The 26,852-nt window shown below is 42.6% G+C and overlaps 1 protein-coding gene across 4 annotated transcripts; it reads right to left on the bottom strand.

Moving 5' to 3' along the window:
• Positions 1–147: 147 nt before the first annotated feature.
• LOC6506621 lies at positions 148–20,837 on the bottom strand. 4 transcript variants are annotated; one of them, XM_014909359.3, is made up of 6 exons: positions 20,183–20,837; positions 7,663–8,200; positions 7,448–7,564; positions 6,978–7,016; positions 4,030–6,655; positions 148–3,966 (listed from the first exon to the last, which is right to left on the bottom strand). In XM_014909359.3, exons 2-6 carry the CDS (start codon positions 8,083–8,085, stop codon positions 3,458–3,460), a joined length of 3,714 nt encoding a protein of 1,237 aa, XP_014764845.1. In that variant the 5' UTR covers positions 8,086–8,200; positions 20,183–20,837; the 3' UTR covers positions 148–3,457. The 4 variants fall into 4 exon arrangements, with proteins under 4 accessions (XP_014764845.1, XP_044570541.1, XP_014764844.1 ...); XM_044714606.1 differs by lacking the exon at positions 20,183–20,837 and adding an exon at positions 15,133–15,787; XM_014909358.3 differs by lacking the exon at positions 20,183–20,837 and adding an exon at positions 8,589–10,027.
• Between the last annotated feature and the right edge of the window lie 6,015 nt (positions 20,838–26,852).

Raw genomic sequence — 26,852 nt, 5'->3', positions numbered from 1 at the left:
TTATTAATTGTGATTCTTTAGAGATATTTTATAGAGATATTTCATATATAATTAATAGGAATTTAAGTTGCATTCAAATAATTGGATAATTCTTGTTTTCTGCTCAGTTTTTGCATTGTTTCCATGTTTAATAAATTTTAGATGTTGCACAATATAATTGGCGTTTAAATATGCATATAGTCAATTATTTCATTTATTGTGGTATAAGAGGTGAGTGATATACATATAAGCGTGTATATACCTTGAGGCTTGTAAAAATCAACAAATTTTCAAGAGGGTTCGAACAGAAACTCAATCTCCTTCTCGAATTTAAAATCATTATTTTTAATTGCAATTTTTTCATGGGCTTAGCTTTGATTGCAAATAAAATTCGCTGCGTTTTTCTTGTTTCTTTTTCTAATTTTTGTTTTTTGTTATTTTTTGTTTCAATTATTAGTATGAGAACCAATTTTGTACATTTTGTGTGTATATGAGAGAAAGATAGATAGAAAGAGAGATAGAGTGCTAGTGGGGGAAACAATTTTAAGGGGTATACGCATAACAAAGGCTCTACATGATCTATATAGGGCTGAATTATAGATAATTGTAATTATATAGATACATACATTTGAAATATTGATTTGCAATAAAGGTATACGATAGACTTATTGAATATATAATGGAATATATATTTGGATTTGATTTCTAGAATTGATCCTTGAATCATTTGTGTGTGTGTGTATGGGTGTGTGTAAGAGTGTGTTCGACCTAAATCAGAGTCACTTATAACACTAAGAAGCAGTCATTTATTCTCCATTTAAATTTACGTTGTGTCGTCACGTTTCTTGAATCCTGAAACAGATTTCAATTACTGTACAAAGTTGGGCGCTTTAGCCATCGGCCATAGGCTTATCTATATATATATGTATATATAAACAGCTATAGCTATAGCTCTCTACGACTACGCAATTATGTATCTGTGCCTTGTATATAAATATATATATATATCTTTATGTCTAAATATTCGTAATATTTTACAGTGCTTGCTCAAACAAAAGTTTCGGTAAAATATATATTTCGAAATGTCTGGGTTTCCGCCTGGATCCTGTCAAGGACCTTGGGTGTGTTTTGTCTACGCTTTACGAGTATTGTATATATAGTAATTCATTCAGTCTCACAAATAGGAAAGTATTATGTATCTTACTTATTTTAGTCAATTTCGGTAACTGTCTCAAAACGTGTCTCAAAAGTTCTTGAAACTAAATTCAAAAACATAAATAAATAAATTATGAAAATATAAATAGATGAATATTGCACAAAGAAAGTAATACTTGTGATTGCACAACCAACAAAATGAGAGTTTAAAACCAAAGGATAAATAAAAAATCAATTTTGTGTATAATTTTGATTATCTTCTTTTATATTTTCCATGTATGTAGGCTTGTCTCATCTTTTCTGCGTTTTGATTTTTTTTTGTTTAGAAATATTATGCGTATATGTATAAATATTGCATATTTTTAGAAATCTTAACGCTAGCTTAGCAATAGGCCTTACTTCACTAAAAACATCTCATCGTCAACCGTTTTCCTAACTCTTGCTTGCTTGCTTGCTTTGTATCAAATACAAAAATACAAAAACTTTGCATAGTCTTAGTCTCAAATTATCGGGATTCGACGGCCCCGTACTCCCCCAAAACCCTATATATGCCCCGCGTATCTCGTACTTTACAAGACAAATACTTAAGTGTTACGAATTGGTGTTGTGTCTTACAGATCGAAGCCGAGCTCAGTGGCTCTGGGCTTTTACAATATACAGAACTTAGGAGCTAGCTTTAATGCGATAAATCGGTTATTTAGATGTACTTAACGCTAGTCAGCCTCATTAAGATTATAAGCTTAAGTTTAGCTATAGATTTCTCATTTATAATATATATATTCAGACGAAAACGAAGACTAATTGAGAGCGTAATTTTGGTAAAGTACAATACGAGCAAATATTTTTTTGGATTCGTTTGGAGTTGGATTTTGAGGAAAGTTGAATGATTAAGGCGCAAAGTAGTTACTTGGGGAAAGTATCTCTAGAGTTGTAGTCTAACGTGTATATATTTAATATATATATATAATGTTTTTTTATATATTTATGTGTTATATAATTCATGTGTGTTCAAAATACAAATACAATCGTAAGTGTAAATGTGGACAAATGGAAACAGTCAAAAGCACCGATTTTTCAGCTAAGTTTTTCATTAAGTTTGTTTTCTTTTCATGTTGCTTAGTTTTTATATATTTTCTTTTTTCTTATTTTTTTTGTTTGTATAATCATAGTAATCATAATGATAATCCCTAGAGGTCTACGTAATTATATTTAGCTAGGCGATACTAATTTAACAGATGCCGAAATAAAGTTCCCTTTTCGTATTTACAGTTCTGGGTTACAGTTTCATTTGTTTGCTGCTGCTGCTGTTCCGGTTGTGTATATTTAATAAAATACATATAAATATATATATATTCGTATATATAATAATGATATATTCATATATAAAATACGTATATATATGTTTAAGCTTTCAAGATCTGTCATTATTGTACAGAGATGATCGGCTCTAAGCAAATATTTCTTTATTTCTGCATTTCGATTTCTGTATTTTTTAATGTTCGCGGGTTCAGTGCTAACGAAATTCAAATAAGGCAACTTGAATCTATGTATTGTATGTATGTATTTGTATACATCCTTAGTCAAGCTTCTATTTCTAGCAGTGTATTCTAGATCTAAAGGTTCTCGCGCCTCAACAAACAAACAAACAAACAGGTGAACAAACAAACAAAAAGAGAGCTTGAGAGAAAGGAATTAATAAAACGGGTTCGTAAATCATCTAAAATTGGAAATCAAATCTAAATGCATTTTCTCTCGTTTTCCCAAAATTCTTCTCTGTCGGCTCCATTTATCCTCTTTTTTTTATTCATCTCCCATTAACAATCGCTTTCGGTATTTACCAATTTTTTCATTCATTTTCATTTTCTATATATATATTTATAAAATATTTATCAAAAATAATATGCCCTTACTGCTGATGCTCTCCTGCCATGCTGATGTAATGGTGAGAAGAAGAATTTCTGGTTTTTGCCAATTGGTGAGATCTAAGTTTTTTTTTTTCATAGCGCGAAAATGAGTTTTCCAAGGGGCTTGGGGGGAGGATCAATTTTACGTGGGACTCTTTTCATGGGGGGAGTTCAGGGAGGGGGACTTTTAACTACCATATATACAACTATATAATAATACCGTTACGTTTACTTGTGCTGCTGCTGTATGTTGCTGCCGCTGTTCTTGTTTCTGTATCTTGTATCTTGTATCTTGTATCTTGTATCTGTCTGTCTGTCGTCCTGTCTGTTCTTAACTCTATTTGATTTTATTGCACTTGGATTCCATCACTTCCTCTGGTCGTCTCCTGCTCAGCCAAGTCTCTCGGTCCAGCCAATCCCTACGTGCACTCGATGATCATCGGCTGGTTGGAGGACTCGATGACCGAGGGCCTGCTCTCCTGGGCCTGCACATGACCTCCATGCAGATACACCCCCGATTCGGGCAGCGACTTGAGCCCCTTGGGGGAGAGTTGCTGCTGCTGCTGTTGCATTTGTTGCATGGCATGTGGGTGGGCATGTTGCAGCAGCCGGCTGCTGGGGGAGTTCTGCTGGTGGTGCGGCGGTGGAGGTGGCAGCTGACTGGCGGTGGTCAGCAGCATGGTGGCTGGACCCACGCCCGGATGTTGGCCCATCAGAAGGTGGGGCGGGGGCAGGCCCTGCTGCTGCTGTTGTTGCTGATGCTGCTGCTGCTGTTGTTGTGGCGGCATGTGGCTACCCAGGGGTATCAAACGGGGAGGCGACTGACCGCCATTGGAGAGATGCCTCAAGCCAGGATGCACAGCAGGATGCATGTGCTGCTGCAGTTGCTCGTACGCCTCCCGGGAATCCGGTTCGGGGTGGTCTTTGTCTACAAATTGCAATTTAAAATTTAATAATTGTTTTTAAAATAATTAAAGTCTGGGAGACCTACCCAAGCACTCCGATGTGGCAGCTGCGGCCATGGCCAGCTCCTCCTCCAGATTGTTGGGCTTGCAACTGGTGGTCTTCCAGTGTGTCCTCAAACCCGAGGCACTGATGTACTTCTTGTCGCATCCCTGGCACACGTACGGCCTGTCGTTCGTGTGCAGCCTCTTATGTAGCTTCAGGTGGACAAACTGGGTGAACTTCTGGGGGCAGAGGTCGCAGGCGTACGGCTTCTGACCGCTGTGCAGCCGGAGATGGGTCTTCAGGTTGGAGGTGCTCGAGAAGCGCTTCTTGCAGATGTCGCACTGGTGAGGCTTCTCGCCGGTGTGGACCAGGTGGTGCTTCTGCAGGTGCGCCAACTGGGTGAAGCTCTTCGTGCAGACGTTGCACTTGAAGGGCCTTTCACCGGAGTGGGTGCGTAGGTGGACTTTCAGGTTGCTCAGCTGCCCGAATGTCTTGCAGCACACATTGCACTCATAGTGCATCTTCCCATCCTTCTTCTTCAGCGGATAGGGCAGGGATCGGTAGCCGCGGGACGCCAGGGAGTTGGGACTCAGGGGGCTGCCGCTCCTCGGACAAGAATTGCCGTCCGGACTCAGGCTGCTGGGCGGGGAGATCCTCAGGGGCGACAGGCGCTGCAGCGGGGTGAGCGGCTGCATCAGCGGGTGGTTCAGCATCTGGGTGCTACTCTGCAGCAAATGCAAATTGGAGGCGGAACCAGCGCCGCTCGAGGCGTTCGACTGGCGGTCGAAGGGGGAATGAGAGCTGTGGGGCGGCGAGTGGAACGTGGAGGTGGCCGCCGCTCCGTAGTGAGGATATCCCGGATACCCGGGACTGGGGGAGTGACCACCTGCATCGCTGGCTCCCAGATAAGCGGCATGCCGCGACGGCGAGAAGATCACATTGTGGTGATGGTGGCTGGGCGGTGGTGGCGAGCACTCTCCCTTGATCAGGGTGGCCCTGGTCATTTCCGGATCACTGACCACCACAACTCCATTGGCTCCACTTCCAACTCCACCGCCTGGCTGCTCGGGATTCTGGCCCAGATTGGAACTGCTGTCTGGACTCACGGCATTGCCGTAACGCTGCGACTTCTTGTAGCTGTAGGCCATTTCCGTGGGCGAGGTGGGCGGGGGCGTGGCAGCGTTGGCCTGACGGCAAGCATTGGCTGCTGCCGCAGCTGCCTCCAGACGGTGCTGGCTGGTGAGGATGGTCTCCAGGATGCTGGAGCTGGGCTGTCCGAATCGCACATAGCGCTCTCCCGGGGGATCGGCCTCGTAGTAGGGCTTGCTCAGAGGCACGATGGTGCGGGTTTGAGGACCGCCATGCTCCAGTACGATCACCGTCGAGGAGGCGGGCTGCTGGTTGGACTGATGTTCCCTTTCCCGCTCCCTCTCGCGCTCTCTCTCCCTCTCCCTTTCTCGCTCCAGAATCATTAAATGCTCATCCCCCAGGTGGGTGGTGGTCGAGGGGCAGATGGAATCGGGTTCTGGGTGCATAGAGTGCTCCTCCTCCTCCTCTGGCGGCAGGGACATCTCCTGGTCCATCTCCTTCAGGTTGGGCTCCTGTTTCACGCAGCTCTTGTTCTTGAACTCGTACTTCAGCGGCATCTTGACCTTGAACTTCCGGTACTCGTTCTTGTCCGTCTCACAAGAGGGCGTGGTAGTGGGTGAGCTGTGGCCCAGAGAGGCGTTAGTCGTCGTCGAGGTGGTGTTGGTCAGGACCGTCACTGCCGAAGGAGAGCAGCCCGGCTTCTGGGCCTGGGCAATAACTGTCTCCTTGGGAGCTATCGCCTTCTTGGAGCAGTCCAGGACATAGTTGTGCTCGCTCTCGCTGTCGCTGGAGTCCTCGGGCGGGGTCAGGCCATCCTCGTGGCACTCGTTGCTGTGGTAGCCCTCGTCCGAGCGCACCGATCGCACACTGCCGTCCTGTGGGGTCATCTGGTGGTCCAACCCGGACAGCGGAGATCCCGCTGTGTCCTTGTCGCTGTTGGCCATCGGCGATCGATCCTGTCCGATGATCACCGAAGCGTGGCGGCTGGCGTGCTGGATGTGGGGGTGGTGGTGGTGGTGCTGCTGGTGGTGGTGCGAGTTGCAGGAGGTGGTGCTGACATGGGCGGGTGGACTGGAGCGGCGGCAGCACTGTCCGCTGCCCGTTGAACTGCCTGATGGAGGGGGCGTGGCTCCGGGAGCACCTCCCGCACCCACCGGCAGATGGAGGCCCATCACGTAGGTGATGTGGCTCACCGCCACCTCGGCGGGGATTTCGGGAGCCGGCATGGAGTAATGCGGCTTACCCTCACCCTCGACCTCCTCCCGCTCATCCGCATCCGGATCCGCTTCCTCCTCTTCCTCGTCCACCTCCTCCTCCACCGCCTGCTTGCAGGCACCGAAGATCGTCCGCTCGGGATCCACGTCGTAGCCCAGCCGACTGGCGAAGTCCTTGCAGTACCACACCATCAGCTCCTCGTTGGGCAGGATGTCGCGGGTGGTGTAGAAGTAGATGTTCTCCTGGTGCTGGCACGCCACCAGGTTCATCACCGACAGGCTGTAGGCGGAGGCCACGTACCGCATCCAGTTGGATTGCGAGCGATCCGAGCCATCCAGATAGTAGTAGTCATCGTCCTTGAAGATCTAGAGATGAAAAGAAATGGGATAAAGGGATGGAACGTTAGAGAAATTCAGGATCTGTGAGAAATAAATAGAACGGCACAAGACGCACAACAAGGAAGAACAAACAACAGACTACAAGAGAAATAAGTCTAGGTTGTGTCTTTGAAGTTTCACAAATAGAAGATTAAATTAATTTAAGTCTTCAAGAACACATCCTAGGGAAAGTGCAGTGCTAGAACAGTAAGAAGTATTAATTGTGCCGAGTCTGGGGGAAGCTGTCGGAAAGTTAGGACTTCAAATACAACAGATACAAATAAAAGAAAGCATAAATCGTGAGTGGTACCTTAATATTCCCGTAGGTTATGTGGCGTGTTCCCTGCACCTGATTAACAGCAATCGAATCGAATTGGTTCCAAAAGGTCAAAATTTTAATTTTGAATTTTTGTTTTTTGGTTTATGGTTTTGGTTACAGATTTGTGTTGGGTTTTGTGGAATGGTTTAAGATTAGATCACATGAAATAAAAATTAAAGAGAAACGAGTTGGTTAGTTGCATATTTATTTTTTTTTTCGGCTGGATGATCAGATGGGGGAAGCATTAAAGTATTTAGTGGATAAGGTGATTTATTCTTTTTATGAATTATTAATTATAAATAATGATTATGATTATGAATTTAAGGCAGACCTCTTTGTGGGAGGAGATGTGACCGAAAGCAAAGCAAACAAAAGATGCAAATCATATGAAAGACCCACAAAAACAGATGCTTAGCCCTTTTTTATGGAGAAATGAGATTAAAATGAATTGAGATCCTTACCCGCCAGAAATAGCGCGCCTTATTCTTATCATTGGGATAGTTTGAGGTTGGAATGCCTTCGAATGGGCCAAAGCGAGTGCCTCGTGGGATGACACCGCTGCTCCAAACTCCTTCAGTCTGTAAAGGATAAAGAAAATAAAATATATATTTAATTTATAGTTCTTTGCTTTCAAAATATAAATCTTAAATTATATAAACCCGGCAAGAAATCTCACCTTAACATTTGGCGTTGAGTAGACCATGGATGACTTGAGCGTCAGGCTGCGGGGCAGCGTCTTGTCCGCCCGATTGGGCAGCCCCCGCTCGGCCTGGACATCCGGCACCAGGTAGACGGCCAGGCGCTGGAAGTCCTCCTCCCGCATCCTGGTCACATCGTAGTCCTGATTGCCGTCCGGCGTCGGACTGCGACTTCGACTGCGACTGCGCGCCCTTCTCGCCGACGACAGCTTGTGGTGTGGATGCGGATGGGGATGGGGATGTGGGTGGGACTGGGCATGGTTATGGGGATGGCTGAGTGGATGATTCGCTGCCTTCATCATGGCGGCTCCCGGCTCCTGTCCCTGTGGGTTCTGGGACAACTGTTGTTGCTGCTGCTGCTGCTGGTGTTGTTGCAGATGAGTGTGGTGGTGTCCATGCATGGTGACTACAGCTAGATGGTGTTGCTCTGCTTACGCTATATATATTCCTATATATGTATATATATAGTGGGTTTAGTGGTTGCTGCTTATTCTGCTAGTTGAAGTTCTACTTGATCTGGAAGAGAACAGAGCCGAAAAGAAAAGTGGTTTAAATATAGATGAAAATTTGTAATTTGGCGCTATAAATAGTCGCCCAATGCACCCTCTCCCTCCCAGCCCACCTGTTCTCCCCACAGGCACCACCCTTTTCCCCAGAAAAGCTCCCCCCCATAATTTGCACAGCGTTGCATTCGTGTCTCGCTGGCTACAAAAAGCTAACTGTAAAACGCTGGCGAGTGGCGAGTAGTGGGATATTAGGATTGAGTAGGGGCGAGTAGGGCGGCGGGGCAGTTCAAGATTACGGCCTCAGTGGAGGTTACACGTTCACGTTCAGGGGCATACCCGCCTGCCGCCAACGGCCCCCTTGGAAAATCGGAAAGGAAATTCCTCAGCAAAGAACTCACTTGATTTATTTTCCTTAATTTGGCTGCCGTTTTTCTGCATTTTGTACTCTCGTTCTGCTCATGCATTTGTGTTTCTATTCTCTTACATCGCTTTCAGCTTATTTGGATATTTTCAATAATTTTTTTTCGCCGATTCTTAATTAATACGGAACTGCTAATTAGTGATTTTATTTTCGCACTGATTGGCATCAATATTTGGTTTATTTATTATATTTTTAATTCGATTCTTTTCGGTTGGGCCCGCAAATTACGCATCACTTTCTGTTTCGTTCTCGTCTCGTTACGCATACGCCGTGTGGCCCGTCGCCCGCCTCGGAACAATTCTCCGGCTGTCCGGCCTGGGTTTCCTATCTACGGCGGACCTCCTGCTGGTAGTTCTACTTTCCATTCTCATTCGAACAATGACATAGGTGGTTGTCTTTTCGGTTCAGGTCAAAGGCGGAAATTTAAAAACCAAAAATTTGGAAACGAAAACACGAACAAAGATTCAGGCCAATTTTTTTTTTTATTATTTATTTTTATTTTATTTGTTAATTATTCCTAATTATTATTATTTTTTATTTTTGTGAAGAAGAGCTATGAAAACGTTGACGCCGCCAACTGAGAGTTCCTACTACTGACCCACATCCAACCGGCATAGACCCCAAAAAAGCTCGAAAAACTGCACATGCACACACACTACTGCAGCGGCACACACACACAGAGAGACACGGTTGCCGGCATTTATGCACTCACTCACTGCAACACGAACGCATCCCAAAGATTCGAGCTCGGAAAGTTTTTAGCGCGAGAGGGTTGGGATTGGCAGAAAACGCTTTCCGGCCGAAAGCTTTTTTACTCTGCCTCGGTGGTGCGTCTGGTGGTTGCAGCGGTGGTTCATTGGTGGTTGCTTCCTGATTATTTCAAATGGTCTTTCCACTTTTTTTTTTTGCATTTATTTTGTTGTTCACAAATTTTCAGCTGCGCAATCAAGAATTTATTGTGCAAGGCTGATTCCTTCTTAGAAATGAGGAAGTTATGACAGATAACAAATGGAAAGGAGCTTTACGGGATTTCCCCTTGGATCCTTGGAGGTGTTCAGGAAATACCATAATCAGGAAATACCTGGAACTACTAATCTTATCTGGCTCTCCTAAGCTTTACCCAATAATTTCAAACTATTATCGCGAGCCCCCCAATCAAGTTGATGGCCAAGCATTGCCGCAACCAGGAAGTTCACTTTTAAGGGTTTCTTTTTTCGAGAGGAGGGTTGGTTATGGACTCACCCAATCTAGTATGGATATATGTTATAAATATATATAGTATGATATATAATATTGTTTGCAAAACTCCCCCGTATAAAGTCAAGTGGCTAGAAAGGAGGTCCGATCGTCAAACTGTACGCACGTAGAATGCGAAACTGTCCGCCCGTGCGAATTTTCCGAGCCCGGCGATCGGGCGACACGGATGCAAAAATTGCCCGTCCCGACTTTTATGCACATATTGCGCCAGAATCTCTCAGCCAGAAATTCTATGTACGAGTGGGATTGTGTGTGCTTATGTGTGTATGTACTTATTGGATGCACTTGCACTTGCACTTGCGAATTGCATTTTGATGCGGAAATGTGCGAAAACGATATGCAGAAAGTGATTTCTGCCAGCTATTATTTATTTTGTTTTGTATTTTTGGGTTTTTGGCTTTAGATACTTAAAAGTGTGTGGGTTGCCAGCTGGCGCCGTCAGCCAAAAATATGCAGACGAGATGAGGAAGACAGCTCATTTGCCGAGATACTTTCGATTTTGCGATCGACCCTTTTTTTTCGCAAATTACATCGCCAGAGAATTCAGATAGTAGAGATGCAGATGCGTTGGCCGGACTAGGAAGTCGAAAGTCTTGTCATGCATACCGTACAAAAATCAACAAAATTCTATTAAAATAAACAACTGCAACCGTATCTGTATCTGTTAGTTACATACTGCGAGTACGTATCCGTGAGTATGTGTGTTTGCAGATAGCGCGCCAAAAAGCTTTTTTTCGCTATCGCTTTGAAAATGAAAATAAACAGCTGCACACACACTCATAGACAGTCGTATATAGAGGAGAAGCGACTGCATTAGAAACAAAAAGTAAAAATCGGCTGGCGCTTTGCGTTTCTAATCATCGCACAATTGCATTTGAAGGACACACACTCGACTGGCGATAGGGTGAGACAGAGAGAGAGAGAGAGAATACAGCTCACTGGGCGCGTCAAATTAAAAATAAATATAAAATCGTATACCCAATCATATGAATTGTTAACTCAAATAAGAGGAATAGTCAGCATTCAACTTGAACGCCAACGACCCGAGCTAGTGCGAAGTGCATTCTGATAAGAGTGCTCCCCCTATGGCACATTGCGCATACGCCCTGTTGGCTTCCGCCCGGTTGCCTCTTCTATGCTCCGATCTTTATCAAATTGCAATGCGGAAAGCGATTCGTAACAGAAACAGAAACAGAACAGAGACCCAAATGTGATCGCTTGGAATCGCCGGCTCAAGGACAAAATCGTACATAGAGTACTACCTATATAGAATATATTATATACTCATATGTATTTACACGTTCAGCTGATAACTACACTCGGCTGCAGTCATAAATTGCAGCTATGCGCCATCTCGCTCTATCTAAGTAGGAAATCAACGCCGCTAAGTAGTTTCAATGAATAAACAAATTTAACGATGTTTTTTTTCAAGTGTAATGTAAATATTTACTTAATGGCCATGCCAGTGGTCGAAAGGGGTTAGTTATATAGTTATAGTTATATAGTTATATATTCTAAACAAATCCTACAATACTAATACTTCCTCGTAAACAGTCTTTGATCTTTCGTTATGGTCTCTGGATATATTATGACATTAAATTCGCTACACTTTCGAGGGTATTACAGGGCTATTAGTTAATCCATGATATCCATTGTGGGCCGGCAGATGAGTTGCCCGGAATACAGGGGGTACCTAGTACCCGGAAATGTAAAGTGAAAAATGGTGGCAGAGGCGTGGGAGGCTAGTGGGGGGAGGGGGGCTAGCTAGTGAGGTGGGGCAGCTGATAAAATAAAATTGTGCGCTATTTGTCTACCGCCTGACTGGCCGCCCTTCCCCTTCCCCCTTCGAACTACCCGCCACTGTCTGTGCAATAATAATTTGTGTGAGCTTTTTAGCAACAACAAAAACAGCAAAAAAATAAGGGAACAAAGGCAGAAAGGGGGAGGCATGGGGCTAGAGCATCATCATCATCATCATAACCTTGAGTCACAAGTTGAGAATGTGCATGCGAATTGAATGCGAAAACAACAACAACAGCAACAACAACAACAAATTGCAACATTCGTCTCACTCATCCGCATTGCGAAACCAAATGCAATAGAGGGATAGAAGGGGATAGGGTACGAAGGTGGTACAGTGGGTGTGTTTAGCAGGTGATTATCTAATCAAAGTGCCGCGAAATTAATATCAGCATTTCAAGGACACTGAACAAAAGGTATTCCAGTTATTTTTATGCTTATGTCTATACAACCCATCCACCCACCACCCACCCACTGGTAGAATCCACCCCCGTTTTGGCTTTGTTTTTGTTCTGGCCAAGTATTGTGTTGCGGTTTCGTTGCACTTTAACCTTGAAAATATACTGTGCAACGTGAGGTATAACGGCGCATGTGCCATTTCCCTTCCTTTCGGGGAGAGAGACTAACAAAGTGGGAGAGCAACTCCAGCTAGTCGTTTATTAACAAGTCCCTACTGTACAGTCAAGTCGTTCTGACAGAGAATCTGACACTTAATAAACGCACTCATTCATTAAAATTTTAAATTCAATTAAAATTTCATTTCAGCAACAACAATAAAAGCGAAAGTATAACCAAATAAGAGTAAAAAAATGTAAATTAATCTTCTCTTTATTTATTTTTGTTATTTTATTTTTTTTTTTTTGGGTAGTATAATCAATTAAAATTCACCAAAGTCAATTGCAAAAATCGAAAGTATATAATTTGAATAACAAAAAACAAAATAATTGGGTTGAATTTTTCATTAAACAACTCTTTATTTTTTATTTTTCCTGTTAAAACTTAAATACACTGACTTACATTAGCTTTGCGGATGCCCTTGAGTTAGTCGGCAGGTTATATGTAATCACCTTTGTTTTTGCTTTGACGTAGGTCAAATAACCATAAATTAAGTGCTTTTTTTTTAGCCACCCAGTGGGGTGTAGGAAGGGCACAATTCTAGCCCCCTTTAGTCAACACCCCCCTCTATATCAGTTTTCTTATCAATGCATTTTCTCGAGTGTTTATTCTAAGCTTTCGGTTTGCACTTTGCTTCCTTATCAGCTTGCAATTTTTCGCCTTATTGCGCAGTGAAAGTTTTCCATTTGTGTGTCTTTATTTTTGTTATTGTTGGCATAATAAATGTAAATTTGTTTTTTTGCCGTTTAATTAGAAATGATTAGGCTTTGATACTGTAGAGAGTGAAGGGTATTGGGCAGGCATTTCCGTTTTAGGAACACTCGAGTTGTAAGTTTGCTGGCAAATAGCTTTTAGTGGAGGTCCTCTTGGAGGAGATTGCATCATCTGCCACACAACAGGGTTGATGAACCCAAAGGTCAAATGCTTTTCACCCAGACCCAGACGCCGGCGTAGACAGAGACGGCGAAGTCAGCGTCGCTGCCACTGAGACTGCAGTCGGGGAGGGGGGGGAAATGCAAATTCAAATTGTAGCCAAAGGATGTGGCTTGTGGATGATGTCATGACTACCAGATAGTTATCCTGCGGCAACAATCAATAATCTTCAACAATTAAAAATGGAAAAATGCATCCTGCCACACCAAAAGTGAGCTGTCTGCCGGATTTCCACTGTGGCAGACGGAGGATCAGGACAAGGCCCAGCCAGAGGCTTAAGGCCTGTAATCCTGTGGGCGACACATTACCTTGACGACAGTTCCGAAACGGTACAAACGGAACAACAACAAACCCGACCTACGACAAAGCGATTGAAAATGCGCATAAATTCGAGAAAGGAGCAGCCCAGCCCGCCAGCCAGCCAGCCAGTGTCTGCCTCCCGTTTTGGCCAAAAAAAAAAGGAGGGCGGGGCAGGGGGCAAGAGATTGGTTGCCAGACCATGACAACAACAAAAAGTCAAAGTAAAAAAAAAATAAAATAAAATAAAACCAACTCACACACACTAAGTCAGACCTCGAGAGCAAAACAACAAAAATAAGGGCCAGACAACAGAAAAGGCGAACGACCCTTTTCAGGCATTTTCAGACGCCAGACGACTTCATATCACTGTGGTAATCCAGAGCGAGAAAAAAAGGACTAACAAAGGTCCTTGGATTTTTAGTTGAAATTTTAAACTTATTAAATATGCAAATATTAAAAATACTTTTAAAGAAAATATAAGAGTTTAGGGTTTCTTTTCAAATGACTCTTTAAAAAGTAACATTTTATTTCTAATCCTTGACTTGAAATATATTTTTTATTTAAAAGGATAATATCTTAATCCTTTAATAAATAATAAGATACAAATTTATATGTCTCTATATATTTTTTCAGTGCCCTTCCGTTATGTTGGGGCAGGGCCCTGGGCCCGAACTGCGGTGTTGCAACTCAGTCGAGTTCGGCTCATTATCCTTTTCGCTTTCCATACATAAATCGCATCGCTGGCGCTGTGGCAGTGGAAGTGGCAGTGCCAGTGCCAGTGCCAGCGACTCCCGTTCAATGAACTCCGCCGGGCACGTACGGTCGTCGTACCCGGGCAAAACGGATACACACCCAATACGGAAAGCGAAACACACACAGGACAACGACAGGAGGTGCTGTGACGCTGTCGCTTACGCTGGCTGAGGGCGAAAGCAGCGAAGCTGGCAGAAAAGCTAGCAGCAGACAGACGCGAAGGTCCTGCCCAACTTGGGTTGGGCTTTCAGTCCCGTGGTCTTGACAGTGTGCAGCTAAGAACTCTGCCCAGCAGTGGCAGTGACTGCGACAGCGGCAGCTCTGCCGCCGAGGCCAAGGACCCTCGGACTGCAGACGACCTAACGCGGGGCAGACTGCAGTTGAGCCGAGCTTCTGCGCCGACGTCATCGTCTGCCCAGGCAGGCGCAGCAAAGTTTCACTTTTAATTTTTTCCACCCATTCAGCAAAAGCGCTTTTGCCGGCTCGACAAGGCAGCCAAGGCCATGCGAGCGAACGAGACAACGAGATGTGTTTGGTGTTTGTGTCTGGGGCCAGGATATGTACTCCGCCCAGGACTGGACCTGAAGTGGGGTATGGAAGTGGGGAGTTGGGGTTCGGTGCATTACTGAACTGAACTGAACTGTGTGTGTGTGTGTGTTGAGAAGGTTGTTGAACTGCGTCGGCAGCGAAACGCTGCAAAAACTTTCACAACGTTCGGCGAAAAGGATTTGGAAAGGATGGAAGGATTCATGGGGGTGCTAGTGCTTTCCTAGTGCGCTAGGACATGGTCAGCACAAAAGCAAAAGTAGATTTTATGCAAAAAAATAAGACTGAAGAAATGAGAGTCTTAGTAGAATAGTTACCTTTTGGTTTATTGCACAATATTATTAATAAAAAATTGTCGATTCGATTCCCGATTCCCAACTCAGTCTTTGCCTCAGTCTCTCAGTCTTACACGTACACGGATTTCAGGTGTTGGCCATTATTTGGTGGCATTTTAAGCGCGACTTGAAGAAACTGATGTTGGCGAAGGTGTCGCGAAAATAGATGCGATCGAAGTGGCAAGGTATGCGCTGATCGACGTGTGAACACATTGCACCAGTTGGTGGTACCTCCACTGGCTTCCTATATAGATACATTTACTTAATCCTTACTTAGCACTTAACAGTTACACTTAAGCACTTTACGTTTCTAAACTTTATATAATTATTATTTGAACACATTTGTGGTATGTGGTGATATTTTTAGCTTTCAGCTTCTACATATATGTTGCACAGTCCTGCTGAGGCGGCACTGCTTTTTTTGGGTTTTTTTGGTCCACGGAACTCGGCTGTGCCATGAGACATGACCTGCCCAACGCGCTAACATCCCGAGTCAGGACTGAAACGGCTCGCTGCCAGTTCCCTTCGATTTCAGCCAAATGCCACAAGCTGCACAGTCGAAGTCGACGTTCCCTGGCGTTGGCTTTAACGCTGGCGCTGTCGCTGGCGCTGGCGCCGGCAGCTCTGCCCTCTGAGCTCAGACAGTAAACCAGAGGGGGGCCTTCAAGGGGGGGATTTCCATTGCTATTGGCACTTGCACTTGGCATGAACTGAACTCGCCCAACACAAAACAATAGCAACAAGGGGCGATGCGGTTGGGGGGCACCACCAGCAGCAGCAGTAGCAGCCGCAGAGGCGCAGCAGAGCTGCAAGGGCGTCTCTTTTCAGTTCGGAACACATCGGGTTAGGTTGCGGCTTCTGGGGGATGCACTAGGGGTGGCTATGTGGCAGAGCTGCACAAAAAACCATAACCAAGTGTATTTTGAAACACAAAACATGTTGGCTTAGGTCGGGTAGAGAGATTTTTGAGCCAAAATAAGGATGGTAGATGGAAGTCCTTTAGTCCTTATTTTAGTTATGGGAGGTCTACTATTGGTTATAGACTTTTCTTAAAAAAACTTTCTGAATATCCTAATCTATTAATATTTAAAATTAAATATTATTAACCTTTAACCTTGCATTTTCTTCGAGTGCATTGCAGACACTGCACACTCTCTCCTGCTGCATTCTCAAGACTCTCGCATTCTCTCTCTTCGAAAGTACTTGCAACGCATGCTCTCTCTCAATAGAAAGGGGTTGTGGTGAGTGCCCCGCCAATTCGATTGCATATTGACCATTGACAATGAACTAGAGCAGAAGCCGGAAGTCTAGCTGCCAGGGACATTATGCAAAACTATTCCTCAGTGGCTCTCGAAGTCAAAGTTCTAAGCGCTATGAACTAGCCGCCCCGGCCGGCCAAGTCATCGTTGTACGCCAAGCACGTTTGTTTTTTAATGGCTGGCGACATAAAACTGTAAAGGTGGAGTACACATAGCCGGTATATGTACCGTTAGGCTAATAAAAAGCCATTTTGTCATAGCCAAATTACGAGTTGGTTAAGTTTCGGTGGAAAAGGCGGTTGGGGGTATCTCCGATTACGTATTCATGGCGCGTAAATGAGCATAATTTTCAGTTAAGAAGCTTTTTGGGAGGGGAATTGGAAGAGAACTTATTATTCTAATTGAATTTTTAAACTGAAAAGTTTTGGGTTTTGGGCCACACCCACATATATTTCTGATCAAAGGTATTATAGCGCTTATATTCATTATCCTTTTGCTTAATCCTTGAGCTTGCTTTATATATTTGAAGCCTCAATGTCACAGCCAAGGCTTTTACAGCTAAGCCCGATAGTGTCAACAGACAACAACAACAACTAAAGTGGCAACAACATTGACACACAACCTGTCGCTGTTGCAAAGTTCAACGTCAAACGAGGCTTCGGGTCTCGCAACCTCGGCTTCGGCTTGGAACTCGGCGCATGCGCTTATGCTCTCGGCTCTGGCTTCGTGTCTTGTGCACTACCACTCTCTTCCTCTTCAGCTCTCTTTCTACCTGTCCAGGTGACTACACACACACACATGTGTGTGTGAGTGCTTTGGTTATAACGCGCTTGAGTAGGTCGGTCATTGAACTTGTTTTCTTTTCATCTGCTCTACCGCTCTACCACTGCTTCTTCTTCTTGCGCTTCATTCTTGTGCTTGGCCACACTTTCTTCCTGGTTTGCTCCCTCTCTTTCGCTCTCTTTTCTACCTGCCTGCCAGTCACCTGTGCGTTGGCGTGCCAGCTCTGTCTCTTTTCCTGCTCTGTGCTCTCTTAAGTTCTCAAGTTGGGAGGCTGCCGCGGATGACTTGGCAGGTCTTCCTTCTTCCTCTTGTGCGTGGCAAGTGGCCAAGGTAGCAACAATTCTAATTGCAGGCGGGGATGCAACTCCAGCACCAGCTCCAGCTACAGCTACAGCTCCAGCAGAAAGCAAAAGGCAAGAAGAACCGCCCAAGGTAAGACCGCGAGCGAGTCAATAACCCTGGCTTGGAACTACAACAAAAAAAAATACTGGCCAAGAGTAAGAGTGATTTGATTCCCTTTTCATCAGGCCTTAGAAGTGGCAGAGGAAGAAGCACAAAGTGCACTGGGGGAAAATAAAGGGTTTAAGTCTGGTTTGGGGTATTTGGTTCTCTTTTTTATGAAACAGGAAATCCTAAGCAGGCGATTCTTAAGTTTGAAATTAAGTTAACATTCTTAAGAACCATTTTCATTAAAATTATTCAATTAATTTAATTTTTATTGATTTTCAAATAAAATGCTTGTTAGAAATCATCTATTTCGCAGTGCACTGACTGAAGAAGAACTGGCTGGAGAGCAAGAACCTTTGGTTACTTGGCGGGCTCCGGCTGTGGCTGCGGCTGTGCCTTGGTTCAGTTGAGCACGCCATGTGCCCATGAGCATTTGCCAGTTGAACGCCCTTTTCACGGCAAATGATTCCCGATGTGCGACGCCTGAACCAGAAGTGGGGACACACCAGGCGGCCGGAGAGATGGGGCAAGCAGAGATAGAGGAGCTGGTTGGCTGCAACCTGCCCCAAACCGAAACACAAACCCAATCCCCTTGCCCAAGGATGAACCACCGATCAGATCTGAACTGGTTTCCCCTTCTGGTCATTGGCTTCTTCGGCTACAGATTCTCCTCTGGCCCACCCGCCCCCTCTGTGGCTCCTGGTCTCCTCCTCTTCTAGCTGATGCGGCAGATTCACTTTTCGCGGGGGGGATTCTCTAATTCTTGGCCTAGGTCCTTGGCCTCGCACAGCCTCGCCGCGCCTCGCCACGCCTGGGCATGGGCTTGAAATGAAAACGAAAACCGAACGAAGGCAAGTTTGTTGCCTAAGTCATTTGTTTGGCGTGCTGTGTTTGGCCGGTGTTGGCCGGAGGGGGGCGTGTGACTGGCTGACAGTCAATGAACTCTCGGCATGCGTGCCAAAAAAAAAATAACAACAACAAGACCAGGGGCAGAAGATAAGCCAGTAGAGGAATCAAAAGAATTGCTTTGGCTCATTTAAATTGCAAAATAAAGCAAGCTGTTTCCTCGCAATATGGAGGTGAAGGAGGAGCAGGGAGATACAAATATAAAGAGTGATATATGGATAACTCATTTCGTATTCTATTCTGAATCGAGTCAAGCGATTGACAGCTCTGGGGGAGCAGGTGGTCGGCTTGTCGTCCCTCCGCCTCCCAATCGAACAGCTAATGACCTTGATATTGAAATTATCTTGACATTACAAATTCGCAATGGATTTTAATCAGATTGATGTTTATAACAATAACGTTTCTGTTCATTCATTTCGTTTCGATTTCATTTTCAATTTATTTGTTTATACAATATTTTATTGCCGCCGCCGCTGTTGGAGCGTGTTAGCGTGCGATCGCAGTTGTCGAGTCATTTAAAGTCAAAGTCAAGGTTTTTCTGCCTTACGTCGCCAATTATCTCCTGCCATCTCGCTCCACCGCCTGCCACCTCCGCCCCATCCAATAGTTGCCTCTCTGTTCCTCTTTTGGCGTGTTTACCCCCGTTTTGTTGTTTTTGCGATTTGGTTTAAGCCCAAACTGGTTTTGTCTAATTATTTGTGTGTTGTGAGTGTTATATTGTTGTTTTTGCTGATGTGCTTATTAAAATATATATCTCTATATACCCATATACTATATACTATATATATAATCATGTGTAAGGTAAGGGTTATCCCGGCGAGAGGGGGTAACTGATTTTTCTAATGAAATGCCAGTTCCCATCGTTCGCCCATTTGTGGCCAAGAACTTTTAGCTGCTTATGCCATTTTTCTAGCCTGTCTGTAATTAATCATTTTACTTTTTTTTTTATTGGCATCTTGGGCTTTTTTGGCTGGAAACGTGTTTTCGCCGCCTTATTATATAACATTTCTATTGAAAAATTACGATTAGCATAAATTGTACGTGAAAGTCTTCATCCGAGACCTTCAGTTCTGGCCATGTTGGTTCTGGCCAAATGCTGTGTAACATCATGGTTAAAATTAAACGCTGGTCATAAATTATGGTGTTTTGGGTGGAGAAAAAGTTGAAAATCAGGAATAGAACTTAACAGTGAAAGAAGCAATTAAGATGTCAACAAAAAAGTTTCAATAAAGAAAAATTATCAGAGAATAAATTAAAGAAGTTATAAAAAGAAGTGCTGACTGGAAATTAGAAATGAACTAAGAATCGATTAGAAATGATTTAATACCAAATTTATGGGATGATTGGTTAAAATATTTTTGAAGGTCCTAAAAGTTTCCATCGTCTTCAAAGAAACATTTCCTGAAACTTCCCCAACAGACCATGTCTTTTCGGAGAAAGCTTTCTTTACAGAACTTTCGGGAATCTCAAAATCTATGCTAAAAAGTATCTGTTTCTACAATTCTATCGTGAGAGCCCTTATCTGTATCTGAACTGAACCCAACATTTACTTGTCAACTATATAATTTACTTATGACCATAAAAATAAAGCTAAAAACAGGTGGTGCATTTGAAATAAATCAATTTTAAGTACTTACCATGTTCAGTTTTTAAATGCATATCCGTTCCGTGTTGGCTTTGAAGTAGCTGCTAATGCTGTGGCTAAATTTAAATCCATTACGCAATAAATCCAATCCAATGCCGAAATGTGCCGACTCTCAATTATGATGGACGACACTTTGTTATTATTGAATTTCTGTACGAGTATATGGATATCATACTCAATCAAAATCAAAAGATTTCAAACACAAATGCACTTGGTTGTTGTGGGAATTGAACTAATTTGCTTGGGTTTAGTGGACAATTTGCATAATAGGGGGGCAGGCAGTCTTATCGATGTCACTTGTTCTAAATTTGCACCTGAATTTGTTTTTGTATTTATTTTTATTTATTTATGATTTTATTTGAATGCAACACAAAACACTGAGTGATGGGGTGGTGGTGGTTGTTGGTGGTGATATAACTTTTTGATCAAATTTTAGAATATTGTCTGATGGATTTTTTTGTAAAGTCTCTACGCGTGCGTCTTACGAAATCATGTCTCGATCGTTTTGTTGCTTACGGGAAACTGAAACTACGGATGAGTCGCGGTGCGACTTCAATGTCGATGTCGTTAGAGGCTTCTGAAGGCGGTGGCAGAGACCCGGCAGAGCAGCGGCCGAGCGGCAGACAGATAGACTTTTCAGCATTTCATTACACGGCCAACACACTCTCTGTCGCTGCTTTCTTTCTCTTCAAGCACACACACTACCAGACTATCACACACACTTCCATACACAGACATATGTAGAGAGGAGCTCAGGTGTCTCAGGTTCTCGATCTCGATCTCTTTCTCCCGCTCTCTCGCTCGTCGAGCGCGCAACAGGCCAGAACTTTCATTCAAGGTGAGCGCGCGGGCGCAGGTATCTCTTTGGCATTGGAACGAACACCACCATCACAGCACCAGCACCAGCACAGATACAGATACAGATACACGTACTATGGAATACCGATGCAAATACCCTCGGCTCGGTTTGCTCTTTTTCGCACAAAAAAATAGTTCTAAACGCGTCTAACACACGAGCGGCAATTGAGCATGGGAGCGTAAAATTACAACACCACTTTTTTGTAATTTTTCCCGTGGACTCTTCTAACAAGTTTAGAATCCGCCGCGCAAGCCAAGCGCAACCAAAGCGGTCGGTCCCCGGGCCACTTGTTCTCGATTCTCTTAACCCGTTCCTGATCGCCCTCTCCGGTATCTCCATCATCTCTGTTGGCCAGGCTAGCGATCGCTTCTCTGGCCAGTCAGTCTCTTGGCCAGAAGTTTGGCATGGCATGTAATTGGCTTGCTCATGATTTGTTTCTGTTTCTGTTTCGGTTTTGTTTACTCGCTCCCTTTTGTCATTTTGTATTGTTGTTGCTATTATTATTGTTATTGTTGTTGTTGGTTTTTTTTGTTTTTGGGATATCAAATATCATGGTGCTATAATTGCATCTGAACAATTGGCAAACAAATGTGGCAGTGAAAAAAAAGGGGAAGTGACGAGAAAGCTTTTTTCGCACTTTACAAGGTTATACACGATGGATTACTTAATTTGGGATGTTAAATATATTTTTTATGTATAAAAATGTATTATTAAGAGGTTGCATAAATGGTATTCGGATATTTGCATAATTGGATATTTTTCCATAAACCAATTGATGATCTATAAAGAATTTTCCTCTAATTGAATCCATAGTTTAAATCATATGAGCTTTTTGTAACTCCAACCATATTTTCCCACAATCTTAGATTTTATTTTATAATTTAATAACTATAATCCTAAAACTCTAGCATATACCATTCTAATAGATAATAAAATTAAAAACTCATTATTATATTCACAAGTAGCTATAAATATTTAACCAAACCTTAAAAAGTAAAAGTAAAACATCATAGAAATCTCAACATTAATATTAAAACTAAAGTACTAGTCATGGCATGACTCAAACTCTTAACGATTCATGATCTAATCGAAATCGATAAGTCCGCGCTATAAATGGTTCGTAAAGCACTTACCGGCAAATAAAATTCGACTGGATAGAAACTCCCTGCCCCGTGTCGTAAAAACAAAAAGCAAATAATCTGACTTTAAGCCATTAGATGGAATATAATAAACACGAAATCATTATAGTAGTCCAGCACAAAAGACTTTAACGAAAACTAATTGAAAACCGAGCATTTACATAACTTAAATGTAATTAAGACGAGGGGCTGTGATTGGGCCACGGGGGGTAATCAATATTTGAGAGCCGGCATATGATCAACCTTGAACTTTACGCTTTACGCTTGAAAGACAAACGCCCCGAGGACTGTGCGAATCAAAAGGCCAAATCCCCGCATCCGTTTTCGGCCAAAAAAAGGGAACAAAAAAGCCTAGCAAACTCATTAGTTTTATGCCACACTCTACTGCCGCTGCCATCACTCGCTATAAATAACAATTGAAGCAGTCGAAAGGCCCAAAAGAAACCGTCTGGCAACTGGGATTAGAACCTTCTTTGTTCGGCCATTAGAACTTTAGAACTTAGTTGGCTGAAAGCAAAATCTCCGCACGCTGGGGTCAACAAATTCTTAAACACCACCGTGGCATGGGCATAATTTTGATAGTTAAATACATCATCACTCATGTGTCCCAACAGCGGAGGGTAAGGTAAGGTAATCTTTAAGCCAATGAAAAAATAAAAGTGCTTTTTGTATATGGCTTAAATGTCCAATAAATCACCAAAGTTATGCAAAGAAAGATGGCCTAAACCAGCTGAATAAATATTAGTTGCCAGGGCAGACAAAATAAAATTAAAAAGCCTATACACATATTTGTTTTAAGGTGGGCTTGGACTTGACCATGAAACAAAAAACTTTCTAGTTAAAAAAAAATAAATTCGCATAATTTATAGTTTCCTAAATGTGAGATTGCATCATTAATTTGAAATCCCCCCAGAAAGGAAAGAACTTTCAACTAATCGAAATAAACAAAAGTGAGATGGAGGGAGATTTTAGCATAAAACTATTGCGTCTTTGGAAATGGAATCTCGATTAACAACACGTTCCGCCTATTCCGAGCCATAATTGAAAGTAAAAAAGAAAAAAAGTGGAAGCATCTCTTTTAAATAAATATGAATTCGTTTAGGCTGAAAGCAAAAACCTTTTGGCAACAACAAGTGCGTTTTAGGCCCGACCACCATCGAAAATTTTTGGTTGTTATGTTATTTAACACCCAAAACACATACCCCAACATATAGATGGTTTTTTTTTTGGGAGAGAGAGCGAAAGATATACGGGCGTATGCGTAGGCCCAAAAGCCGGCATCTACTACAGCTGGCCCCGGCTTCTTGGCCAACTCATCATCATCCCGCTTTCGGTGGCTCGTTCTCGCGCTCCCCAGTGCCGTCTCTTTCTGCCACATTTTTGGGCGCAACAATCATTTCTTTTCTTTACATTTCATTTCGTTTTTTTTTTTTTTCGGTTAGCCAAGTTTATTTCAAGCTCACGCACACACGCAGTCCCGGGGCTCCGGCCAGGTTCATTGACTTCTTACCAAAAACGAAAAATAACCAACAAGAACAACAACAATATTTAAGTCTTTCAGTTTCTGTTTCGGGCTCTGCTGACTTTTTATTTTTTTGGTGGTTCTTCTTCTGTGTGGTTGCTTTGTGTTCTTGTTGTTTTCGTTTTTTAAACATTTCGTTTTCATTGCTGGAGTTCATTGGCCAGCAGAACCAAAAAGAAGCTGCTTTCTGACCACACTTTTTGGCCAAGTAAATGATGGATGAAATGGAAGGGCCCCAGGAAATTTCCCACTAAAGTACATATATGTATATATATTTTATTTATTACATTGGGTTTTCGGTTTTATTTCAGATGATGAAAGAAATAAAGAAATAAAAATACAAGAAATTCTTCCATTGCGTCTCTTCGGGATTTCATTTTGCATACTTCTTCGGCAAGTTCGTCGCTTAAGTCTTTTGTTGTTCGGGCGCTGTGATTGATTACCGGGATAAAGCCATAATGTTTCGTAAATTATTTTGCATGACACCACAACAAAAACTAGTTAATTTATTTTATTTGCACGCAATGACGATGTTTGGTGCCAGAAATTCTGCGGTAGTTAAGAATAATTGGACACTGGGAGCTGCCAGGTTGCGCAACTCGATTCGATTTGCATTTTGCGATGATAATTTTTGTGTGATTAATTTCAGTTAATTGTTGCAATTATGTTTTAGCCAGTACCACTCTAAGCTGCGAAGTGTAAAGACGTGTGACTAACGACCAGTAGGCAAAAAGAAAAAACCAAACCTTATCAGTTAAAAAAAACCAACAACTATAAGCCAGTGATATACAAAAACAAAAAACACAAAAAACGAGAGCAAAAAGAGAAAAAAGAGAGGCAGAACAAAAAAAGGGCAGGTGCCCAAAAACTATTAAAAAATGCCCCCCGACATAAATAGACTATTTAAAACATCCAACACAGAATCGAAATTCATGACCATAAATAGAACAGACAATAATACATTTAAAGGCCTGAACCCATTCTTGATTAAAAAAGTAATAGACTACACGTGCAATGGTGAAGTGGAGACAGTCAAGGTCACAAAAGTAGGATCATTATTAGTCAAAACAAAAAACAACCTGCAAGCACTAAAACTAAAAAAAATGACCACCTTCCACGACTTTCCTGTAATAGTTAGCGAACACAAAACGCTCAATTTCTCCAAGGGAGTCATATACTCCAACGATCTTCGCAACATTGACGACGAAACTATTTTGCAGGAACTTAAACCACAAAACGTCTCAGAAATACGCAAAATTAAAAAAATTGAAAACAATGAACCCAAAGAAACTGGACTGATCATCGTAACCTTCGCATCATTAACCCTCCCAGAAACAATGATGATAGGATATGAGAGAGTAAATATACGCCCATATATCCCTCTCCCAATGAGATGCAGAAACTGCCTCAGACTTGGACACCCCACAATCGCTTGCACATCAAACAAAACCTGCAACAACTGCTCAGCCGAACAACACACAGCCATAGACGAAATATGCTCCAACGACAAATTCTGCATTAATTGTAAATACAGTCTAACAGACAATAAGCACAGCCCATTAGACAAATCTTGCCCTGAATTTGTTAAACAAAAGGAATTAACATCTATCAAAACAATAGAAAAAGTGGACCACAAAACCGCTCTAAATATATACCATTCTCGACACATCCACCAACCAACTTTATACTCCACAGTTTCAACCGATAAATCTAACATCCAAGCATCAACAACCACCAAACCGCAATCCATTTCATCTAATCATCAAAAAAATTACAAGAACACTGCCATCACTTCTGCAATCACTAAACCTCAACAAAGAAACGCAACAACATACGATGATCTCGACTCGCACATGGACACCACCCCACCCACAGCATCCACCTCCACATTAGCTCCTATTTCATCACTTAACTCTTCCATATCGGAAGAACTTAAACTTAGAATCTACACAAACAAACACAACACCCTCGCCAAATCCTTAAAATCTAAAGAGAAAAATGAACAAAAACAAAAAAAAAACAATAAAAACAAGAACCAACTTAATAGCGACAGCGACGGTTTCTAAAAAAAAAAAAAAACAGCAAATTAGTTCTATCAATCAGTCAAATCCAAAAAAAAAAAACTCTTAAACAATGCTCAAAATAATTCAGTGGAACATGAACGGATACATTAACAACTACAACCAATTACAAATTATTATAAAAAACCATAGCCCTAAGATAATCTCCATACAAGAAACACACCTACATGGTAATCAAAATATACCTATCCCAATTAATTATACACTTTATCAAGTAAACTCTGCCACAAACAGATTTGGGGGAGTTGCACTCCTCATCCACAACTCATTGCAACATCATAATGAACCAATCAACGCCTTTGACTTTGACACAATAGCAGTAACAATATATTCAAAAATTAAATTCACCATAACATCTTCGTACATACCACCCAACAAGAACTTCACAATCCAAAACCTAAGAAACATATACGACAATTTACAACCTCCCCTACTAATAACTGGAGACTTCAATAGCTGGCACAGAAGCTGGGGCTCAATAAACAACAACAAAAGAGGTAACACACTATTTAAATTTATAAATCAATCTTCCCTCATAACAATGAACAACGGCTCAGCAACCCACTTTACCACACATCACACTTTCACACACATAGATCTCGCATTTGCTTCTCCCCCTCTGAATCTGAACTCCAAATGGCATACAGATAGCTCCCTGGCCTGTAGCGACCACTACCCAATACACATCGACCTATTCGAAGAACACAACATGAACAATCCCACTGAAAGACCAAGATTTAACCTTAACAAAGCAAACTGGCCCCTATTCAAGGATATCGCAGACAAGCTGTCAACTGACAAACCCCCTAGCTCAAATATTAATAAAGAAGCCGCCAATATAACCAGAATAATAATTCTGGCCGCCAATGAAGCCATTCCCCAATCACGCCACTCTAAGAGAAAGAGGAACGTCCCATGGTGGGATAAAACACTTCAACAATTAAAAAACGAAAAACGAATTGCCTGGAATATACTTAAGAGAAACATCAACACTACAAACATACTAACATACAAAAAAGCCAACGCTAAACTTAAGCGGGAAATAAAAATTAGAAAAAAAA

Source organism: Drosophila ananassae, chromosome 2R (assembly GCF_017639315.1).
Source record: "Drosophila ananassae strain 14024-0371.13 chromosome 2R, ASM1763931v2, whole genome shotgun sequence".
NCBI classification, from domain to species: Eukaryota; Metazoa; Arthropoda; class Insecta; order Diptera; family Drosophilidae; genus Drosophila; species Drosophila ananassae.
This window is presented reverse-complemented; position numbering and strand designations above follow the sequence as displayed.

Coding starts and splice junctions, on each gene's coding strand:
- LOC6506621 (XM_014909359.3), bottom strand. CDS start 8,085: ATGCATGGACACCACCACACTCATCTGCAACAACACCAGCAGCAGCAG. Junction 7,565..7,662: donor ACTCAACGCCAAATGTTAAG/GTGAGATTTCTT, acceptor TATCCTTTACAG/ACTGAAGGAGTTTGGAGCAG. Junction 7,017..7,447: donor AGGCGCGCTATTTCTGGCGG/GTAAGGATCTCA, acceptor GCTGTTAATCAG/GTGCAGGGAACACGCCACAT.